The sequence below is a fragment of the Stegodyphus dumicola genome, chromosome 2 (assembly GCF_044657685.1).
Source record: "Stegodyphus dumicola isolate Sdum_Otavi_A_Nest chromosome 2, ASM4465768v1".
NCBI classification, from domain to species: domain Eukaryota; kingdom Metazoa; phylum Arthropoda; class Arachnida; order Araneae; family Eresidae; genus Stegodyphus; species Stegodyphus dumicola.
The window spans coordinates 221,636,855-221,659,288 of record NC_140769.1 but is presented as its reverse complement, the minus strand read 5'-3'; the positions used below and the strand labels follow the sequence as shown (position 1 = coordinate 221,659,288).

At 32.3% G+C, this 22,434-nt stretch overlaps 2 protein-coding genes across 5 annotated transcripts in view; one reads left to right on the top strand and one right to left on the bottom strand.

Moving 5' to 3' along the window:
• Positions 1-22,434, top strand: part of GABA-B-R1 (gamma-aminobutyric acid type B receptor subunit 1) — a 78,173-nt gene that overhangs the window by 50,987 nt on the left and 4,752 nt on the right. The window contains exon 17 of one of the 3 annotated variants that reach the window (XM_035366193.2): positions 11,526-12,815. The exons of 1 other annotated variant lie outside the window; for it this stretch is intronic. In XM_035366193.2, coding sequence (XP_035222084.1) covers positions 11,526-11,579 — 54 coding nt within the window. In that variant the 3' untranslated portion in view covers positions 11,580-12,815. Of the gene's footprint in view, positions 1-3,945; positions 9,266-11,525; positions 12,816-22,434 lie in introns of those variants that run through there. One more of the 3 variants, XM_035366191.2, reaches the window with a different exon arrangement.
• scaf6 (SR-related CTD associated factor 6) overlaps positions 20,350-22,434 on the bottom strand; it is an 84,130-nt gene continuing 82,045 nt past the window's right edge. For both annotated transcript variants that reach the window (XM_035366194.2, XM_035366195.2), the window contains one exon: positions 20,350-20,593. In XM_035366194.2, the coding sequence (XP_035222085.2) occupies positions 20,394-20,593 (200 nt within the window). In that variant the 3' untranslated portion in view covers positions 20,350-20,393. The remainder of the gene's footprint in view (positions 20,594-22,434) is intronic.

Below are 22,434 nucleotides of genomic sequence, written 5' to 3'. Positions count from 1 at the left end.
TAAAGCAAGACGCCATCTTGAACAGTTTTAGCTTCTTTCAACGCATTGACCCCCCCTTGCCCTGAGTCAGGTTTTTGCCAACGGTCAGTCACTTTTCATTCTCTCTTTCCTCATGACGTGTTTCCCCCTTTTTACATCATCTTGCCTTGTTGGTTAGCAGTTTGCTTGCACCCCCCTTTTGAGTTTGATCTTACTACTATGAAGACGGCGCCTCTCCAGGTCTGGTTTTAAAAAAAATATTTCTTTCTCTCATGTAGATTTTTGGTCTTGGCAAGACCCTTACTTAAATTCCTCTGTTTTATTATTATTATTTTAAATTTTAAATTTAATTTTTGGTACTTTTACCAAAGTATAAACTCTATAAGCTAGTAGGTCCTCCCATAAAATCTTCTATATTTTGACTAATAGCAAACCGCTATTTATTTTTGTACATCGGCATTACCATTCCATTATCTATTGTTTTTATTACACCTTAATGTGTGTCTTCAAGCGGACGCGTCGGGAAATTGTAACAGAGAATTGAGACTAAAGATTTTGGCAAAGTTTTTTCAATTAATTTATAAAAAGTGTTTCGCGTACAGTTTCAATTGTGTGTTTCGGCGAAACGCGATATGGAGTTAGCTTGATTCGAAATTCATTAAAAAATAATTTCCCCTGAAGAGCCATAATGAGATTCGAATTAAGCTAATCTACCATTTACCGCTTCTTAGTTTTTATATTTTTGCTTAAATCATTTGATCGTACTTTATTCTAATGTTTTAAATATACCTTACTTTGATTAGCATATTACTTACTAGTATCGATTTTTATTTGTAAATATTCAAGTGTTTGTATTGTTTATTTTTCTCTTTGTAACACATTTCATTGCACCTTATTTTGCCTATGTTAATATTTTCACGGAACCACAGTATTTAAGCAACTTTTTAGCGTACGAACTAGGAATTTTCTTTTAACTATATATATATATCTGAGAAACAAAAATCTAAAAATAACGTCAAATAATTTTTCTCTCTTTTGGAACTCAAAAAGTGACAAACTATTAGTCTTATCTATTTTACTACAGCAGATCAAATGTTGCCTTTGTTAATGACGTCCTAAATTGAACCTAAGGACCTGTAATTCGTTTCCTGTTAGCTAATCGAAGAGCTCTGGATGAAATTCAATGGGAAGTGGGAGAAGCAATAGCATATAACAGTTACTGCGTGGAATCGTAGCAACTTCTCCAATTGTTAATGGCTGAGAAAGTGCAAGCGATCGCTCACAGATGGTAAACATGTATCATCAAAGTAGTATACTGAAAATGATTGCCATGAGGAAAAACTGTCGGAAGCGTCTTAGTTTTTACATTGAAAAATAGTTATGATAAGTAATTTCACCGTATACATATTTTGGCTAGGTAAGCTCTTAAGTTTTAACCTCCAGCAAACAGTGTGAGTAGTTAGTTTGAACCTTCCTCATTCAAACTCTACAAAAAGCGTGTATAAGGAACAAGCTGGCTACATCTGCCTTTTCATGTTGTTTCCCATATGTCATGTGGATGCCAGCCAGTTCTCCTAAAATAAGGGTATATTAATACATGCTATAGTTAAGGCATTCAACAATCATTCGGAGGTCACTATAACACATGTGGCAGAGTTACAGATCATTCACAGTTAGCCAACGATGAATCCGGGAAATATTTCCAGATGATCATGTAATTTATGCATATCACGGTAGCGAAACGCGAATCCGTCACGAAGAAGGGGGAAAATAAATAAATTAAATAACTAATAATTAAATTAAAATTCAAAAAAAATATAAATAAAAATTTAATAAATTATTAAATTAAAGACAAACAGTTAAATAAAAGAAATAAAATATCGGCTGGACTTAAAATTTCATTCAAAAACTAAGAAATAGCTCAGCCAGAATCCAACTGAATTTAGACTCTAAATATGCGGTATAGCGTGCTATTTCAATGGATGAAAAAACGAAAACCATTCTTTTTTCAGAACATTTGAGGAGAAAAGTAAAATATAGATAATACTAGAAACAGTATGAGATTATGGAAAGAATCTTAACGGAGAAGTGTACCTTCGAAAACAAAGAGAGAAGAGTCCAACGCTTTCTGACAGCGATGACCTCCCAATATAATTCTAGCTGTCAAGCAGAATGCGACTGGGCCAAAATTTCCCTCGAATATAATCCGATGACAACATGAGAACACATGTAAGGTCTGCATAAGACAATTTTTGTCCTCTGTATTTGGTTACATAGTTCAAAGTCTGAGGGAACTCTGCAGTGAGGTCATTAGTGCTGGACGTGGACTACCAAAGTAATCACTTTTAATACTTTCGGGAACAAAATATTTTACCCGCTTTCATAAATTTATTACACTAACAGAAGATGACATGCGGGTGGGGGTTTTCTTCTTAACCTCCGTCAAAGTGTTTGTTCCCTAGAGAAAGACAGACATGCATTTGGAAGTTAAAATCGATTTTAGGGCATATTTTTGTTTTAATTATCTGCTGAAACTGTGTTTCACTTAATTAAAAGAAGTGCTGGATCCCTTTTATTTAGGGCTTCGGCTAGAATTACGATTTACCTGAGAAATTGAGAAGTAGCGGAGCCAGGCTCCAGCGCTATTTAAGCTCTGAGAATATATTAATGCATTTTATAATTAAGTAGGCATTCAACAATCATTCTCAGTTCACTACGTCACACGTAGCAGAGTTACAAATCATTCACATTTAACTAAGCTTTGGGTGGTTTCTTCCACGATGAGAATGATTGCATCAAAATGACGGATGGATATCGTAACGGTCAAGAATTTAAATAAAATACTTCATTGTCGATTTGCTAAAGATGACCTGTGTGCATTATTTATCGTAATTTGAAGGTGAGAAGAATGAGGCGCTCTGTCTTCCAAAGCAATAAAAGCTCTTCAATTTTTACGAGCAGCATTGGAAGAATATGCTGGAACTATGTAAGTTTCAGAAAACAATACATGAAAAAATTGAGGTGCATGGAAGAACGGAATCATTTGAGAACGACTGTGTCATTCAGAATACAGTTCAATGCTGCTGCAGCTCAAACCACCAGTCAATGAATGTACCGTATAATATGCATTACATTCCATGAAGCCTGCAAACCGTCGGTTAACAGGGTTACATTGGGTGTCAAAGTGGCATCTGACAATACATTTCACCTAAATAAGAGAATTATGACTTCGAAAATATGAATAACATGCATCATTTGACCTTATTTGAACAAATAACATATTAAGCTGTTTTGACTAAAAGATATGCTTTCGCACGTGAAGGGGCTGCCATGATGTTATGGATTCATTCAGAAATATTAAGATGGCTCTGCCATGGTGCTTATGCTGCCTTGAAATATAAATATGCAAGGATTACTAGATGAATCAGAGCCTTTCTTGACAAGAATGATATATAGAGACCTTAGTCATTTCATTTGTACCTATTTATAAAAGCCATGTTTCCGGGTTACGATTGTTTGATCGATAATCCATCAAGCAAGCAGTGCATAAAACTAGTTCCATGAACACTATCCTGATTTTCTTTTCTATTAGCCTCCGTGAATGCCGAACATCAACTCCTGTTGCTATGGGATAATATGCAAGACCTCAATGTTTGAAGGGGCTGCAAAAAACTGGGATTCGTTATGAGATCCACAAAATGTGCATGGCTTAAATACAATTAAACAATGAGTCCAATACCTAGTTGACTTAGTATGGTGCATGGAAAAGTAAGCGCTATGATTTAGTTTTGGCACATCAAGGTATATCTCGCTTTAGTGGTTGTAGTGAATCTATAACAGATCTTACTTTATAATTAAGACTGCTATGAAGCGTTCGATAAACAGCTTCATAATACAATATTTGACAGTATAACGAATTGTACTTTTCCTGCAAATAACCAGTTATATTATTCTACTTTTCCTCAGAGGGAAGAACAGATTCGGCAAGTGACCCAGGCCTTACAAGAGAGGAGTAATCTACGGAGTTTACAAGTCGCGTCCACAGTCGGTTCAGGGGACAGAGTTCGAATCACAGTCCCCGGCCAGTACACAGATGGCGTCATGCTGGCACCTAAAGACAACATCATCAACGACCCGACGTCTGATTCGGGTTTCATCACTGGGACATCCATAGCCCGCAGTTCCAGAGGGTCACGTTCGGACTTCGAGTTCTCAGAATCTTATTTGTGAGGACTCGGAACCCGGATGACGTCTGAACTGAGGATTTTGATAGTCCCATTTTCCAGAGAACTGCTGCCATGTGTTGTTGACATAGTCGTCAACTATTTGGTTGACTTTTGTTTGTTGAGTACCTTCAAGCATATTTTCTAACCACGAAATCCTTCAAAATACCCAACACCAAATATTCCAATACCTCAGTTCTATATATTCATGAGAACTGATCTGTTCTGGGAACGCAAAAGTATGAGAAAGTGAACTATACATACTAGCTGCTAACAGAATACAAAATGCCTAAACAGATTTTTAAAAAAATCTTAATATTTGAAATGTCATAAATGCAGATGCACATGCCAAAAGACAAAACGATTTCATATTGAAATTCTATGGAGATCGAAGGCAGATCTGTGTTTGGGGAGTATTTATAAACCATCATATCTAACTGACATAACTATAAAAAAATACGCGAGAAACACACTGCACTGAGTTAGGTGAAATATTTAGTACATTTAAATCTCATAAACATGTTCTTTTTGTTACGAGTTAAAAAAAAATATATATATATGTATTGGGGTCAGACATACCTATGCGCATGCTGGTGTTCCATATCATAAAGTGCACTCGCAGGTTGAAAACATAAATATTTTCAGAAGTGAATCGGCATGCTATAAGTTTACAGTTTACTTAAGATGTCAGATTATTTATCAAGTCATCATCGAATAATTTAACGTCCTCTTTGCCCTTTTTTTTCCAATCTTAGCATGGCATCGAGTAGCACATGTCATCTTCTAGTTTACTGCTGTGTACAACAGACAACAGGAATTATTTGGAGGATATTAAAAACCTTGAGATAAATACTATCTATAATTCCACTATTCAATATAATCGTCTTTATCTAGTTATTATGTCAGTGCTTGACAAGCACATGAATACCGCGGAAAATGATTTTCCTGGCGGAAGCACAGCCACTCATGTACCGCGGACCGAACCTCATCATCATACCGGAATTTTGTTACACTCAAAAGTGTACCACTTTTCATTTTTAATGATGATAGGGTGTAAAAATGCTTCACCTCCAGCCTATGACAAGAGAGAAGCTCTTAGCAAGCATCAACACGTTGTTCTTTCATTTCTGGTGTCAACCTTGTGTATCTCTCTTGCATGTACTCTGTATGACTTCAGTTTCTCACGAATGGCAGGATATAATGATTCAGTATTAAAAATCCACTAGAGATATCTGCTTGATTTCTCGTACCGTATTTTCGACGACTGCAATGTGAAATGTTCTCATTTGTTACCAAGGTGAGATGACTTCTCAAAATTAAATAATGCCGATTTTCACCTTCTCTGTCCACTCGATTCACACATTTGTCATCGTACTGAATTTGACAATGAACTTACGTGTGTATTACTTTTTTCGCTTAACAAAAATCTGGCAATACTTCTCTTGTTTGACGCATACTGTAAAGACATTGCCATCTTGTCGAACGCTGCTGTGCTAACACCATCTACTGAGAACTGAAGGGTCAATGTTTTGCATACCTGACAAAGACCTCAATTGTACGCGAAATTAGCACAACCTCTCCAGTTTCCCACTGAACAGCCTACTATACATTTTTTTGCCTTTGCAAGTTTTTGATTTGCTCTTGATGCATAATTTGCCATTATTTAGCTTTTTTTTTTTTTTTTAAGCGCTAAGGTTACTCATAGTATTCCAGAAACAACATAGCTTTTTTTAACATTTAGATTCTGATAGCAGATTTTTTTAAACTCGCCTTTATTAAAAATTATGCTTTATTTTACAAATAAAATTATTTAAGACTAATGCTCATCAAAATAGCAGCAAAAACTCAAAAGCAAGAGAAAGGTATTGCAAGCATACATACGTCGAGACATATTTCAAGACTCCGTATTTAATGACCCATTATTTTGTACAGTTAAAAAATGACATTTAACTCTACTTCAACCCCAAAATTAATCATACTGGTTCAGACTTATTTCTAATATACATAATCTATGATGCCATTGCTTAACTTGAAAAATTTATAATTAAGATTCCATGTTTTCAGACATTTCACATTTTATGTTTTCAACATTCATATAAATACTTCCATAATGTGTTAAATAAATTGTGAAATGTTGTAAAAAAATTAATGAGAAAAGGGGAGGAGTTTAAAAAAACTGAATTAAACAGCTGATAAAAAACTCAAATTTATCAGTTCAAACAAGATCACTTTTTTTTTACGTTCAGTCACAAAACTAATTTGAATACTTTTGACTCGAGATTCAGTTATTTCATTTTAGCACACAGCCTGAAAAAACCCACACTGTAATTACTGAATTCTTTCACAGCACCAATTCTTACTTCAGGTTCCCTGGAATTCTAGTATTCCCTAAAACATCATTAGAGATCTTGCATGAAATGATGATGATTAGGCTAAATATCTGTAATGCCTGTATAGAATATTCCTTGAAATATAAATATTTTTCTAAACTTTTGCACAGATAAAAGTTTGAGAAACTCTGTTTAATACTAATAAAAACATGCTGATTTGACAAAAACAATAATAAAAAAATACTCAAAACTATGGCTTGCCGTTATTGCTAACAATCAGTTTACCACTGAAACTACTTATTTCACAGATGACCTAATGCAAGTTCTGAAAGTAATCATGAGTATTATCTATACAAAATTAATGTCATCCTGGCTGAATTTGGCGTTTACCTAATAACGTAACTGTACGAAGTCTACAACGTACTGACATTAGTCAAAATACCTACTTACATTTTTAGTGTGAACCGAAGAGAAGGTTTGAATATTATATGTACAGATTTACATGATAGGAATCGCGAAAAATCCAAATCATTTAGGGGAAAAAAAGTCGCGTTGCCTACACTCAAAAATCATATTCATAGGTAATTTTTAAGAAAATTCTAAATACTAAAACATATTAATCTGTTTTGTCTATATTCCAGTGTATTTTAAGAGTTTTTAAAATATATAGTTAAATTTTTTTTAATGTATGTTATGCATGTAATCACTTCCAAAGTTGATGTGTAATTTAAAAAAAAAAAATATGAATATTCACATCTGAAGTCATATGTTTTAGTGTAAATCCTAACAACTGGGCTGAAATATTCTACAGAACATTATTTGAAGAATCATCAAATATATTTTTTATATTACAGTTACATGTAACTTATGGCAGAACAAAATGTTTTAAAAATATTTTTATTATATCATTTTAATAATTATCTATTTAGACTTCATAAAATAATGACCAGTGATCATTATTCTATGAAGTGATTTTAAATCAAATAATTTCACATATTTATAAATAATAGAAATGATAAAATCGGATTCACTGGTTTAAGCTTAAAATGCCTTTCACTAACTATAAAATGAGCAGTTCGTCAAAAGTACTTGACAGCTGCAGTGATTATTAACTGTGATTAAAAGGGCATTTTGAAGGAAAGATGTATATGTTATTCATTATCAAACATAATTACTTTTCTAATTCTCTTGGTCTTATGTGAATGCATATAAATATTTGTACAGAACCATGCACAATAATTTTGAATCCCTAAAAAAACAATCATTTAAGAGTTAGAAAATGTTATCAGAGATGGAAGGATCTTAACTCTTGAATTTAAAAAGCTGATGAGCATACACTATTCAATGGCATCCATGTAGGTTGACTGCCTACTTTTATATGTTCTGGCTCTGAATGGATGTTTGGAATTAAATTTTATCAGAAAATACCGTACCAGAAAATGTAACTGTCATATACTACATACAAAAATTTACTTCAGTGAGATTTTAAATCTGATTTATTGCAGTACAACAGGAGTGTCTAATAAATGGATTGCAGAAGCTTATTCTGTCATTTAAAGTGCAATTTGAATTTTTAGTTACCTATTAAAAAATTTGCATTCAGTTTGCATAATCTGACAGATGGCAAAAAACACAAGTGACTTTAAAAACCGCAGGGAAATGTTTTGCACTGCTATATGTTAAACAGATATCAACAATTATATTACTGTATGTCACTTTATTTTTTATAATCTTAATAAATTGCTATTTTGCTTTGTTTTTTTATCTTTTTTGTAATAAGTCATTGTAATGTTAATGTTGATATCAAAATTTTCTGTAACACTGGGCCACTTTGAAAGACATCTGAATAAAAGAAACATCAAAGAGGTCAGAACATCACAGGGTTTAAATACCATAATTTTATATGGTTATACTAAATCATTATTTCACAGAGATGTTCCTGAAATTTAAAACTTGTGAGAAAACAATATACAGCATGAATGATATTTCAGGGGTCCAAAATTATTTCTTTTTGTTATACACATAAAATATAAAAGATAGTCACAGAAATTAACAAGTTGGCCACCCCTGTAGTACAGAATTAATTTTTGATTTCTTTTGTTATTAGTATGTACTTTCTCCCAGTTGTAGTCGTTTCTCAATTCTGTTTATGTTGTGGAACTTTTGTAATTACTTTAATGTCACTAAGCTGTGAATAGATTAGTCCTTTCTTTGTCAGTAGCAATATTTCCTAATCACTGACAAGGTCTTTTATTTGCAGTAAAGTCTGCTTAAAGGTACGGCTTTATCTCCCTGCCTTTTAGTAAAGGAAACATACTAGGGAGGGCACATCTTATCAAAAGTGACTGCAGGTTAAAGAAGTTTAAAAAGTATGATGCAAAGGATAACTTAGGCACATCTCTTGAAAACTAATGGAGTAAAATATAAAGTCCATGAGACTAACAGAATGTTCGTGCAATGCCTCTGTTGCTTCAAAAGCTCATTTTCTGTCCATTTCTTTATCTGGAAAGCAGACTTTACTATTTTTTTTTTTTAGAATATTCATTTAAATTCTTTTAAATAACAAATTCGATGTTTAAATTCAGCAAAATTTAATGCTAAATGAATTTAAAAATATTTCATCAACAATAAATTTTTTGGTAATTATACAAGAAATTTAAGTTTGTAAATAATGTATTTGTATATAATGTAAATGTAAATACTGTATGCAGTGCACATTAAATGTATTCCTGATGTCCTGTCAATTATTCGGACTGCTGTGTTATTATTTCAATCATTGAAATTTAATTAAAAATTAAATTTGTTCCCTTCTCTAAGATATTAAATACAGTAAAACCCCTATTCAAGTTGCCTCAATTTATGTCATCTCACACTTATATTCCCTGTTCTCAACTGTTAAGAAACAGGATTTTTGTGAAGTATGCTCAAGAATTTTTCGTGTGGGTTAGGAACTCGCATTTGATGATCAGAAATTTCAGAACCAAAGCATTCTTGAAGATACTGGCTTTATTTACACAGGGAAATGATGAGTTCAGTATTACTTAAAAGGTTAAAGTTCATCTAAGCTAGGCAGAATGTATTTGAAGACTTGATCTGGATGACCACCAAGCAGCAACAACCAGGTAAAGGGGAAGGGGAAGCCTGCTATGAGGTGTTTCAAAGAGGAAAATAAACCTTGTATCAGACTGGCTTTTTTTCATCTTTAAAGATTGTTTAACTTCATAATTATGGTGTAAATTACATACGCTTGTTAACATTAATAATCATTTCATTCCATGCAGTTATTATATATTTTAATTCCATTCATACTAAAACTTTTATTAAATGCAAATGAATACAGACATTATTATTTTAGTGAAATTTTAATATCTAATACAAGCCTGTCTATTTTAATACAAAGTCGAAGGAAAATCACCTTGATCACCACTTCTATCACTAGTCAAGCAACAAATTACAATTTGAATTAAGGATATTATTGTATTTAGAATGAAAATTCAGTAGTTCATATTTTAGCTTCATAAACAGATGCATATTAATGTAAATCTTGAATAATTATTTTATCTTATTTTTTTCCATATTACATACATGATGATGGTAAATTAAGATAAAAGATTTGTGTTTTATGAAATATCAATAACAGGAAAACATCAACTTAAGGAACGAAAATCAATGATAATGAACAAAAAATCACTAACTATTTAAATGCTATCATTTTAATTTGTACTGCCATAAAGAAAATATTTTACTCATGGAAAAATATGTTAACAGCTTTTTTACTTGTGAATGTGTTAATTACCATATAACATGAAAATTACAATCTTATTTAATCAGAAATGCAACACAAAAAGCTCACTATATTATCAACCTTTCATAAAAACTATGCGAAAAAAAGGACATTTCAAATATTTTTTAAATTGTGAATTTCAATACTTCTTTTCCATAATATTAAAGTGATTTTTATCATATTATTATAAAGGATAACATAAATAAGGCCTAATTTTAATGTATTTTATATGGATGCATACTAGACCAAAACCTGTCACCAATAAATTTCCAAAACAACTCCTTAGGTTAAATATCCTTTTGAACTATGAAGTCATATTTTAATTAATGATAATACAATAGTCTGTAGTACACACTTGAAAGAACATTGATCAAAATTCTTTCAAATCATGGGATATCAATAATATTCTCAATGAAAAATTAATAAGGAAAACATTTATCATCTAATACTGTCAATATTCAATTAATCAGTATATTTCTTCACCAAAAGAGGAACATCACTACAGAATTTTACACTGCATTCTTTTAGATATTACACCAGTTTCATGACAGGATAAACTTTTCAATCAGTCTCAGGTTAAAACTCAGTCAAAACCTGGGATCATATATAATAAAAGATCCAGTTCATAAATAAAGTTCATCAAATAAAGTAATCACCCTCTTTCAAACAAACACTTATCATATTCCAAACTATGAACACATAGTTTTGATACTTCACTGATAAAAACTTGCATCTTCATTTTCATCTGGATATTTTATTCAAATCCTGCTATGACAAATAATAAAATATCTGATCTGGAATACCAAAATGTTTATTTAAAAATTTGCTTCAAATTCGGCATCAATGTATGCATTTCTTTTTTGTTTCCTTAATTTTACTTTCCTATGCCTTTTATCCAATTATATCACATAAGAATTATTTTATCAAAACCTTTGTTCATGATAAAATAACTTCTATTAAGATGCATTTTTGTTTGAGAATTTATAAGATATTAATTTATAAAAAAATCATGTAGATATCTTATGAATTAAACTTATTTCAGAAGAAATAATTCTGCTGTGAAAAATTACACCATTGCTGCATATTTGAAAAACTAACACAGACAAAAAAATTAAATTAATTTTTTGTAATATAGTAATCCTAAATATGATAATATGATGCTCAGTCATTAAAAGGATTGATGATTTTAAATTTATTCTATTCCAACAGTTGAATATGGTCAATGGGATGCTTAAGTTACTTCTGGTCTACTGTGGAGGCTGAAAGGCTTCAGAGATCACACTCTTTTATCTGCATCCCTTAAAGGCCTGAGGAATGACAGTCTTTTGAGCACTGGCATTTTTTGTGAAACTGTATAATTTATCCTTGCTAATATGAATATTCATTTTCCTGTATTATGGCATCTGTACTTCATGTGAACTATGGTGGAGCAAATTATATTGTTAATTTTATATTTTACTGCAGTTTAAAAAAAAATGATTTAATTCATTTTAATCCAGCAGAATAAGTTTTGTCTATTTTAAATATACAGTAAGACCCCGCTTAACGCGGGGGATCCGTTCCATCAAAGTAGAGCGTAATGCGAAACAGCGCTAAACGAGGCTATCTTAACATGTAAATAATGGAGTTAGGGGAAGATGGATAGAAAATTGGTTAGGTATTAAATTTAATAATGTTTTTTAATAAAAATAAAACCAAATATTTATTTCTTACAAAAATAAAAACAATATAAACGAATATATTTATAAAAACAAATAAAATTCTAAGCCAGTCAGATCATTCAGTCTATTCTGTGTTTCCAATTTTCTACCTTTTTTTTCAAGAAGGCATTATGATAGATTGGCTTAATGGCATATTGCGTTCAATTTCGTCGTCAATCCATATAGACAGTCGTTTTTCCACTTCCTCTATAATGTTATTTCTAGAACGGGTAATTCTAGTTGCAGAACTTGACGTAGTTGCAGTTGCCGATGACAGTATTTTTTCTTTATTCTTAAGAATTGTCCTTATTGTTGAAGTTGCCAAATTCAATACAGCACTAATTTGAGATTGACTCTCACCAGAATCTAATCTTTAATCACTTGCATTTTAGTTTCCAGTGAAATGCTTTTTCTGGTTGCTTTCTTTTCTTGTTTTTTATTATCACCCATGATAAAAACTAAAGATCATAATATTTGTCACTGTATTAATCATTATAGTATTATGTAAATTTATACTTACAATAATGTCAACAAATGTTTCAAATGATAAAAATGCTTCCGTACAGCACCTCACCGCACCAAACAAGAAACATAACTACAAAGTTTCGGATATGTTATTTGGAAACCTACCGCTACACACAATTTCGAGGAATCCCCATAGTTCACGCTGCGAGCAATTTCGGGGAATCCTGAGGTTGAAATAAAAGAGCGCTAAACCGAAACAGCGTTAAGCGGGGTCTTACTGTATATAAAATGTCTTTGTTTAATTAAAAAAATAAACACAGAATTCCATATTTAATTTTTTTGTCTATGTAAGTGAAAATTAATTTCATTATCAAAGAAACGAATTGTACAGCTAGGAAAACAAATGGTTTCTTTATGGAATTTTTCTGTGGGTAAGCATATTTTTTGTGCTTTGCAGAACAGAAGTAAAACTTAATGCAGCTTCTTGAAATAATTTATAAATGAAAAAATAAAATTCCCTCAGAATTAGAGATTTCAATGGTTTTCAGGAGTATGAGGAAGGACAACCCATTTACACAAACTTTTAAATATTTTGATGGAAGTGGTTCCACTTATTTAGAGTTTTATTTTATATGTTTACATAAAAAGTATAACCCTAGTCCAATGGGGCAATTTGCCCAGAAGGACTATTAATCTTGTTTTGGCATTGATTCATGATTGCATTGTTTCACTTTTCAAATTGTTGCCATCAAATATTATCGCCCTGTATTATATTTAAAGAAATTAAATAATGAAGAATCTGCATACATGTATGTATGTTTCTTGCATTGTGATAAAACAATGATACCTAGAGCCATCGAAATTTGAATAATGTAATCTTCCATAGAATATGGGCATGTGAAACCCCTCATTTGAATTTGAAATTTGTTTTATTATCGATTTCATATTTTGTAATACTTCAACAGATTTTTGATTAAAAAAGTAAATGATTTCAAAGTGAACAATGGCAACACTGTACGAAAAAAACATTTTTATCTCCAGCATGTCAGACACTGTATCGGAAATCCTACAGATATGCTCATTTAAAAATTATTTTGAAGTTTGAGTACATATAGAACATGATATTCAATAAAGAAAGGTAACACACAAAACTTTAAAGAAAATGCCCCTTTGGACTCAATTTAAAACCTGAAACCTTTCAGATTTTTTAGATTTTCTTAATTCTTTTCCTGCAGTACTTTATTCCCCTCTAGCATGATGGGGTCAATTATTTGTTTTAGAAAGACAAGAAGTGTCTTAAAACAAAAAGATTTTAACATTAACAGAAAAAAAAAACTCTATCGTAGTTAAATTTTATCAAGCAATTAAAAGCACCAGCACTTATCTATTTAAATTTTAGTATTTAATATTACCATATGGCATGACAAATAATTTAAAGATTTGTTCATATATAAAAGGATCAGCAAAAATATTTATATGTACAGTAATGCCTCTGCATTTATGTCATATATTAGTGATTTGACTTTACTTTGAATCCTGGTGGGCAGGCTGGTTGCAAGGCTATTTGTGATTTTCCCAAGTATTACACAAATATGAACCAGTTTTTCTTAGAAAGCCCTCCACAAAGCTTTAGACAGCTTAAGAATGCTTTGCCATAATGCATTAAAACATATATAAAAAGCATGTTTTTATATGACACAGCTCCAATCTGTCTAACATGAAAACAGAACCCACTAGAAATATTCTGTGAAAACTGCACTTACTGCAGCACTAAAGAGCCCATTTTAGCTTTCAAATCTGATACACAAATGATCTTAAAACTCTAAATTCATATTCTGCATAAAGCACATGGAATACAGTATCACTGTATGTAATTTCCATCACAGCTGGCTGTGGGTCTCCCCCCTCTCTTGCACTTGAAGTAATGAATGTCACCAACAAGTTTGTGACTGCAGTTATAATTAGTTAGAGTAACATTACTTATTTAATGATTTCTAATTCATATTAAGGCATATTTGACAACTTTACATTTTGCAAAATTATAACATTTCATCTTTATTTCTGATGACATTTGTGTTTTACTTTACAAGTAATGCATTTAAAGCAGTCACATTTAAAAAACTATATGCATATACAAATGCATGAACATTAAAATGCCTTTGAGAAGATTTAATTTTGAGTAATATATATAAATATTTTCTTTTCAATTCAAAGGTGAAATATTTTAATGTGTAACAGGTGGACCATTACTGAAAACGAAACACTCTTAAATCATGCTGAAAGATAGCAAGCAGCAGAACTTTGTTTACACAAACAGCATAAAGCATAACCATTTTTGATTTTCCATAAACACTTTTTACGAATAATCCAGAGAAAGTATTTTAAGCAGATAAAGGTTAAAAAAAAAAAAAAAAAAAAAAAAAAAAAAAGAGCATTCAATACAACCCAAAACTGCTAGATATACAAAGCAGCGATTTATGTTGTGCAGGAAGTGAGACTCATATGCAGTGCAGTGGAAGCTCAATTTTGTTCATCATGTGTGGCACTACGAAAGCAATAAATGTTTTTGAACTTTGTATGCTTATAGAAAGCGTTACGTTTCACAAAATGCAAACTTGTATATATCATTTTAAAGAGAATTTATTACTGAATTCAATACAAAACACAAAATTCAATTATTTGCAATACAAAAAAAGTTAAATGATAATAGTTATCGATATACATTAGATAGTGATGATTGCAGTGAGTTATCAGTACTTAGTAGGGTACCCTTTATTTTTTATTACAGCTTCACATTGACGTTTCATTGAGCTGACAAGAGTTTTAAGCTCTTCTTTTGTTATTACATGATGCCAGGAAACAATTATAGCCTCAATTAGTTCCCTTTTATTTGATGGGCACCTCGTTCGGACGAGAGTTTTCAAAGGGTGCCACAAATTTTCAATAGGATTGAGATCAGGATTGTTTCCTGGCCATGACAACAATTTAATGCTCTTTGCACGAAACCACTCTTTCGATATTTTGGCCGTGTGGCAAGGAGCAGAATCCTGCTGAAAAATAAACAAATAAACGAAGCATTGTTGGGAAAGAGATCTCTGATGGAAGGTAGAAGTTTTGGTTCTAGAATAGTGTCAATGTATTTTCTGGCATTCAGTGTCCCATCGATGACATGAAGGTGACCAATACCATCTGGTGACATTCATGAACAAATCATAACATTAACTGGGTTCTTCACAGTTGCTTGAATGCAGTCAGGATGTAGCTCTTCTCCTATTCTATGTCTTACATATTTTCGCCCATCACTACCGAATAACGATATCTTAGTTTCATTACTCCATATAACTTGTGACCACTGATCATCTGTCCAATTAATGTGTTCCTTTGCCCACTGTAGTCTTTTTTATTATTATTATTGCTGAAAATTAAGGCTTTTTTCGTGGAATTCTACCTCTCAGTCCAGCATCTGTTAATCTTCTCCTGATTGTTCTTGAACTGACAGAAGCACCAGCATCATTCAGATCACTTCTGATGGCCGCTGATGACATTTTTCTATCTTGGAGACATAGTCTTCTTATTCTTCTGTCATCAATAGATGTGGTGCACCTTTTTCGGCCTTTTCCTTCTTTGTTTTTTTATTGAATTTGTCTCCTGATACATAAACAAAACTTTCGGACTCCAGATGTAGTCGCTGAACCACTCACCTGTCTTGCAATTTCAGCATAGGAAAGACCACTTTCTCGTAACACAATATTACATCTCTTTCTAGGTGTCCAATCTACTCTTTTATTTGATGTTATTGCTTCTTGACTAAATATTAAAAATTTTTACAAAAATTCCTACTTGTAATTGCAGTGTATAAGAAACAGGTCCTCCTTCTACAGAACAAAGAAAAATAATGAATTGTTTCAAGTGTAAACATGATGTCAGCTTCTACGGCAGTTACTAACATTTGATTGGTTCTCAGAACAAGAACAGTGATTGGCCAGGAAAGCTAGACATTACAAACCACTTCAAAACTGTGTTTTTTATTTATATTAAAGTACATATAACGTTTTTTGTATTGCAAATAATTGAATTTTCTGTTTTGTATTTAATTCAGTAATAAATTCTCTTTAACCCGCGAGCACACGCACTGATCCGACGAACACGAGAACACGCGCCGGGTATGTCATACCCGACTAAAAAGTTTGGAATTAAAAATTTGCCGAATAAAATTAATCGGTTTTTAAAAGAAATTAAAATGTAAAACCAAGTTAATACTTCATTTCAGACAAAATATGAAAGAATAAGGAGAGGTAAAATTATTTACTTACAATTTTTTTAACATTGTTTACAAAATGAGGTCATATGTTCCATACATATACTTTTGCTACAATTTTCACAAATGAATCTAATCTTTCTATCTTTTTTCTTGGGGCACTCTATACACCTCTTGTAAATAATTTAAGGTTTTTTTGGGGATGGTTCATTGTGTTAACATGTTTATCGGTGGTCAGTGTTTGTCTAGAATCAGGAACTACAGATGCTGGTCAGTGTTTGTCTAGAATCAGGAACTACAGATGCTGGTCGTCGTTCATTTTGAACACTTTCTACTAGCTGCATCCCTAAGGCTTTGAGAAAAGTACGCCTGGTACGGTATTCCATTGGTGGTTCCTTCTTTGATAGTAGAATTATTCTTGCATTAATGGCAGCCACATTTAACACTGAGAAGAAAATCACCATAGGCCATCGACGTGCTACTCTTGGTGTAGAATACGCAGCTGCCATCTCATCTACAACATCGACTGCTCCTTTTGTCATGTTATAGAATGTAATGATTTCAGGATTTTTAGATTTCCCAGTAGATTCATCGATTTGATCGCCGGAATGCATTGTTGATAACAGGAGCACACTCTTATTTTTTTTCGGCACATAAGATACAAGTGTTGCTTCTTTCTGAAAACCAAAAATTGAAGAATATACTTCTCTTTTCTTTGCCAGAAACTCAAGTGGGATTTCTCTGTTATTTTTACACATTGTACCTACTATCATAATTTTCTTCTTAAGGAGATCTTGAGATAATTCATATCCTATATACCAATTACCAACTGTTAAATTTCGACCAGAGTTGTATAAGGGCCTTATTAAACGTTTGACAACTTCGCTTGCACCTTTTAAAACTTGAAATGGCCCATCTGGTTGTTTACCAGCATAAATTTCCATACCCCAGGTATAAAATCCCTTTGCGTCTACAAGAGCAAATATTTTTATGCCATACTTTGCTGGCTTGTTGGGCATATATTGTTTGAAGGAACAACCACCTCTGAATGATTCCAACTTCTCATCAATGGTCACATACTCTCCTACAGTATAAGCCTTTTGGCAATTTGTGACAAAATTTCCGAAAACTTCTCTAGTCGGAGCTAATTTATCAGCGTTTCTTCTACTGGGACGATCTCTAATGTCATCAAAACGGAGGCATCGTAAAAGAAAGAGGAATCGGTTCACTGGCATTGTTTCCCGAAATATGTCCGTTCCCGTTCTGTCTGTTGCCCACAAATCACTTCGTTTCATTATGAGATGATTTATAAACTCCACATAAATACAGCAATCCAATTAAAGCTTTGATTTCCAACTCATTTGTTGTTTTCGCATCCCGTTCACGAGTGAAACTTCCACGTACTGAATCAATATAAATATTTGTATTGTCGAAAACATGTTTTAACATATTTTCATCGATAAGCAGTGACCAGGAAACTAACGGTGTTGACACGTCTTTAGAATACTTCGTATTTTCAGGGAGTTTAGTTATAATATTTTTGGCTCCAATTCTAACATTAGTCCGGAATTTATTTTTGTTCCATTTTACTCCATTTTTTCCAACATAAAACTCATTGCTACATTCCAAAGTTTCATTTTCTGTTTCTGTATCTGAATCACTACTCTCTATGGATGAATCATAATTACTATTATATTCTTCATCATCAACATCTTCATCGTCTTCACTAAATGAATCCTCATCAGAAGAAACTGTTTCAAGAAGTTTTCATTTCTCAATCTTTTCATCTCTTCATTCTAAGGAATATACAGCACCATGCTTACAACTCAAGAAAAACCTATACTAAAAGCTTGAAAACGAGAAGTGCGAAGTGACTCACTGAGAAATGCGAGTACACGCGCGGGTATGACATGCCCGAGCAATGCTGTTCCTAAAAAACCGTTGCACCTGTCACCTCAGGAATTTCCCCCATTTAAGTATGTGACCTTGAATTCAGCTACACCAAGTTTCGTCCTTTTATGAAAGAATGGGTGAGAAATATACAAAAAGAAAAATGTACATGGGTATGACATACCCGTTGCATGTGCTCACGGGTTAAAATGATATATACAAGTTTGCATTTTGCGAAACGTAACATTTTCTATAAGCATACAATGTTCAAAAACAAAAATTTCCAAAAGCGTCCACAATTTTGGCCACCACTGTAAATAGACTGATAATGTTAACACATATCTTTGAGTTTTACACTGAAAAATGACTGATGTTTAGAGCTTCTTGCAATGCTTATAAACAGCTTTCTTGGGGCATTGTCTGATGAACAATATACGTGAAAATCATTTCCAAGACAAAAAATTTTAAAGGCTCACTTTTTTGCAAATTATGTTCCAATACTGCTTCTTTTGTAATATAAATACCTCTAAAATATTTTAAAATAAAATATAACACAAAATAGTCACTTCACAAGTAATGTGGCTTTTTACAGTAAATTTTAGATGCAAACACAAAAATCAAATTTAATTTTAGCCTTATTTACTACAATAACCATCTTAATTTCAATTTTTAATAATATGGTGATAGAAATTTTATTGTCGTAGTCAACCGAAAGAATTCAAATATAAGATTCCAAATTTTTCTACCAAGGTGTTTTTGAAGGTTTTGATTTCTTTAGAGAAATTATCTGACAACATCAGATAAAGAGAATATGGTGGATGAGACAAAATTTCTCATTTAAATTCTCTTAATTTGTTTAAATGTTCCTCATGCTATGGTGAAGTCATTTACTGCTGCTGAGGGAAAAAAAAAATTCTGTTAGTGCTGATCTTTTTTCATCATCAACAATTGGCTTTACCCATGTCAGTTGTTAACAATACATCTTTTTAGAGATGTTTTTATTTTCAGACAGTAGTTCATTAAAAATTTCTTCTATATTCCACCAAACATACAGCTATACCTGTTTTGATCAACTCACCTTCTTTTATGTTTCACATTTCTGTAAAGGATCCATTTGTCATCATTAGCAACTATTTAGTTTAGGAATTGCTGTTTTTCTAAGAACAGTTATAATGCAAAATCTCATTTGTTATTTCAAACTCATATCTGGTGATCTATGCAGAACTTACTAAACAATTTTAACAACTTAAATGTGAATGGAGTCTAAATAAGTTGAGCAAAGCTGATAAAAACAATCATGCAGAACTTTATATTGTTGCAAATAAGGAAAAAAAATAATATTACATATGGACTGGCCCACTATGTATAACACTTGCAAAGTGAAAATAAATCTTATGTATACACATTCAAGCCATTTGGAGGCTTAATTGTTTGTGTAAGAGTGGTTATAAAAATCTCCTCCACATTGTTTTTGGTGAGTTTTCAGTAAGTACACTTGTCTGAAAATTACAGTAATCAACATAACATGTACATAATAAGAGCACTTTTTTTTACATAAAAATGCTCTTTTATATTTAATATATCAAAACATATATTATGTAAATATCATCTATTTCTAAAAAAGGTCGTACATCCTTTTAAGTTCAATTATTGTCCCTTCAGCATTAAGGTGAAGAATTACAATTGACTTTTTCATAAAGACCATAATCAAAACACAGAATAATAAATGACATTATTTATTGTAAAATAAAACCAAAGATCTGATCATATCTTTCCGAGCTCTTCCGCACGGGCTTTCATGCGATTGATAAAAGCTTGGCCTTTGCTTTTACGAAAGTTCTCATATGGATCATTGAGATTTACACCTATACCTTTGTACATATCTTGCCGATCTCTCACATCACCAGCATCTACTGGATCTTGAATACCTTGCTCTGCAGCACCAAGGCCTGCACCAGACCAACCTATAGCAGGTAGAAACAAAAATTATTTTTATGAAACATTTACATATTGCAGGTAGCAAATTTATTAGCCCTCAAAGGAAAAAGGATTAGAAGAAATAAATAATTTTAAGATAAATAGTCAAAGAAGATTTCAAAACCTCTTCTTCCAATACAACTCTGCATTCTACAACTCTTTCGCATCCAGTACAGGCAAATACCCGTTTCACTCAAACGTCTGAAATGCCCATACATACGCCGCATTTTTGTTGGAATGCGTTTCCTTTCCCCATGCCAAGTAGAATGCTACAGAGCTAACAATAACCTACTTAAGTAAAGTGTTAACTTTTATCCTTGGGATCTTAGTGTGGTTTTACTACTACTTACTTAGGGTGTGGTTTTAGTACTACTTACTTAGGAGAGGATTGCAGCTGTGAGCATTAATAGCTAAACATTGACAATAATCAAATCAAAGGATAAGGAAGGTGCACTCAAATAACAGAACTGCTTTTAGTTGCTTTGAAAGAATAATTGGCATTTCATTTAAGAACTCCCTAGAGCAATGAGCCATGAACTATGATGATAAGTAATGAGCAATGAGCCATGGTACTAGGTAGTACTAGGTAAAAAATTATTCAGGGGTTTGGACAACCTGCTGATGTCTGAATGGTCCGACATTTTGGGCGAATGTGATGTGAAAAAGTTGAAGTAAAATTACAACAGTCTCCTAACTTAACAAACTTGTAATAAACCAAATATCAAGAACTGCTATACATTCATCATGAGTAAAGAAAGTTAAAAATCAAATGAATACAGAATACACTAAAATGAAAAAACGACCGAATGGCAGAAAGCTACTACAGTCAAAAGTTGTTAATTCGGACACCCATAATCCGGAATGATCTATAATCCGGACCTCAAAGCTACAAAATTTCTGCGCATGCGTCGCGTAGACGCATGCGCGTAAGACCTTTACAATTGCGAATATGCGTGTGCGCATGCTCATAATATGTTTATGCATGTGCGTTTAATGTATAACGGACGGTATAAGCTAAGCTAAAATTATCTAATTCAGTTAATGTTGCAGATTGCGTTATTCCTTAATCTTCGAATTGGATCCAGCTTATTATTTTTTGCAGACTGTTAGAGAAATTTTATAAAAGTAAGCTTGAACTTTCGATTATGTCAAATAGAATTTCCGATATATATTTACTAATATGTAAAGGATCTACAAAGCGAAAGTATGTTTCGAAGTCCATTAAACAAAAAGTGGAATTGCTGCAAAAAATTGATAAAGGCATATCTTTCGTTTCTCTAACCATTCCGAAATCTGTTTATCAATTTCACGCTGCTCTCCGGCGGCGGTGGGGGAAACGCCGCGGCGCACAATGAATTGGAAGTTGATCTGTCAGCACTATCCTTATCTTCAGGGCAGATGTTTTTATTTTATTTGGCTTATAATTCCTTACTAAATGTAGTATTTCATCTCGATGTACTCTGTCTTTGATATGATTTAAATCAAATTCTTTGTCATTATAATTCGCTTCCGATAGTGAAGAAAGTGACACAGAGGTTATTGAAAACGAAAAAATTTCGATTGACAAATTAGTCGGTATTCTCGACACAGCAATTATATTACTTGAACAGCGGAATTTTGTAACTGAAGAAAAAATTATGTCTGTTTATAGAATTAAAGAAAAACGAAGCAACTTAAACAACTTACATTGAAAGAAATGTTTAATAAAGTAAACAAATAAATATTAAGCCTTTTTTTTTTTGTAAATTTTGATACCCTTTAGATCATAATTGTTCTTTATTTCATAAATTACGATTTCACATTTTTAATTTTATAATTTCTGCATGCC